This window comes from Populus euphratica, unplaced genomic scaffold (assembly GCF_000495115.2).
Source record: "Populus euphratica unplaced genomic scaffold, PopEup_1.0 scaffold6.1, whole genome shotgun sequence".
In the NCBI taxonomy this organism is placed as follows: Eukaryota; Viridiplantae; Streptophyta; class Magnoliopsida; order Malpighiales; family Salicaceae; genus Populus; species Populus euphratica.
In genome coordinates this window covers 1,963,636-1,965,255 of record NW_011499849.1, presented here as the reverse complement: position 1 = coordinate 1,965,255, position 1,620 = coordinate 1,963,636, and the positions used below count along the sequence as shown (strand labels likewise).

The 1,620-nt window shown below is 34.8% G+C and overlaps 1 protein-coding gene across 2 annotated transcripts in view; it reads left to right on the top strand.

Annotated features, from left to right (window-relative positions):
• Window positions 1-417: 417 nt before the first annotated feature.
• LOC105120523 (DNA binding protein) overlaps window positions 418-1,620 on the top strand; it is a 3,532-nt gene continuing 2,329 nt past the window's right edge. Inside the window, exons 1-4 of one of the 2 annotated variants that reach the window (XM_011018771.1) lie at window positions 418-829; window positions 904-1,099; window positions 1,184-1,315; window positions 1,371-1,612. In XM_011018771.1, the coding sequence (XP_011017073.1) occupies window positions 612-829; window positions 904-1,099; window positions 1,184-1,315; window positions 1,371-1,406 (582 nt within the window). In that variant the 5' untranslated portion in view covers window positions 418-611 and the 3' untranslated portion in view covers window positions 1,407-1,612. Of the gene's footprint in view, window positions 830-903; window positions 1,100-1,183; window positions 1,316-1,370; window positions 1,613-1,620 lie in introns of those variants that run through there. The other variant, XM_011018770.1, reaches the window with a different exon arrangement.

Below are 1,620 nucleotides of genomic sequence, written 5' to 3'. Positions count from 1 at the left end.
TTGTTTTTTAATATAGTAATGGTTTCTTTTCGTTTAGAAATTACAAGAATAATTATTAATTTTAGTAGAATTTATAATCTAAATTACAAATTTAACATGTTAAATCATAAAATCTAAATTTATTTAATACATCATTTTTTTAATAATCTTTTAAAAAATCATCTTAATTTTTTTTTAAATTAAATCTTGTGTTTGCTTGTTTAGATTATCTTTAAATCATGCAGATAAATAATTCAACTTAAATATAATTTAATTTAAAAACTTAAGTTAAGCTAAGTTGAATTGAAAGTTTTAAATTTTTACCCGCCAGGTCAGATCAAATGACAATAAAAAAAATTCACAACCTAAACATTTATTATTATTATTATTATTAATTTTATTTTTTTTGTAATCCCAGTGACAGCAACCTTGTTATCACTAAAGATTTTCTCATGATCGTGACCTCACCAAAATGGCATATTATTTGAAGTGGTGGAAGGAAAACAAGGCCGCCCCTAGAGTTAAAGGCCCATGACTCAGTTTGCTATAGGGTCCATATACACAGGAGGCATAATTTGTTTTTCTTTTTTTTTAAAAAAAAGCGCCTCCGGTTAACAGCTGTTACGGAAACGATGGATTTTGGGAGCTCCGACGTTAGCTTATGGAAAAACTCCCTCTCTGCATACCCAACCCGAATTCAATCTCTCAACAAACCAAACCTCGTTTCTCTTGACGATTTTTACAGAATCGAGCTTCCTTCTCTGATTAACCAACGAAAGCCTGACCCATACATCACCACTCCCGAGCTCTCCAAGCTAATGCAATGGAAACTCTCCCGTGGCAAATGGAGGTGCTAAGATTTATTTACTTAACTTCTTTAGAACACGAGTAGTTATTACTTAGCTTATTTAATGTTCATTTCAGACCGCGTTTGCTGGATTTTGTGTCGTCCTTGGACGAATCGCACGTGAAATCGGCTTCTCAAAAGGCATTTGAATCGCTTCCTGATGTATCCAAAGCTGTGTCTGCGCTTACGGTTTTAAAAGGTGTTGGTCCGGCAACCGCCTCTGCCGTTTTGGCTGCTTACGCGCCTGATGTAGCACCTTTCATGTCTGATGAGGTAATTTTCATGGGAAATTGTTTTGATTTTATTTTTTTAATGTTCGGGTGTTCATTATTTGGTTTGTTGTGATGGTGGTGATAGGCCATGGAGGCAGTTCTTGGTAACTCTAAAGATTACACACTGAAGCAGTATCTATTGTTTGTTGATAAATTGCAGACAAAATCCAAGGTCAGTTTCATTTTTCTTTTATTAGTACTATTAAAAGGTTGTGTTCTTTTCACTTCTCATTGTCTTGATTTCGGATATTTTAATTGTATTTTTGTCACTGCTTCTTGTCATCTGTATGGATGGAAGTTCAGTCTGACTCTGGAGTTAGGACATTCGTATCTTGTTTTGGGTTGGTTATTGCTTTGCATAGTATTGTGACTGATTGTATTGGCTTGTAAACTTGTTCTTAATTTAAGATGGACTTTGCTTTCTTGGCTATTTTTATTGGGAAATTATAAGATGGTCCCTGGAAAATGGGGCTTTCGCAGCTGTCACATAATGGTGGGTTTATTTGGGTGGGGGGGGGGGGG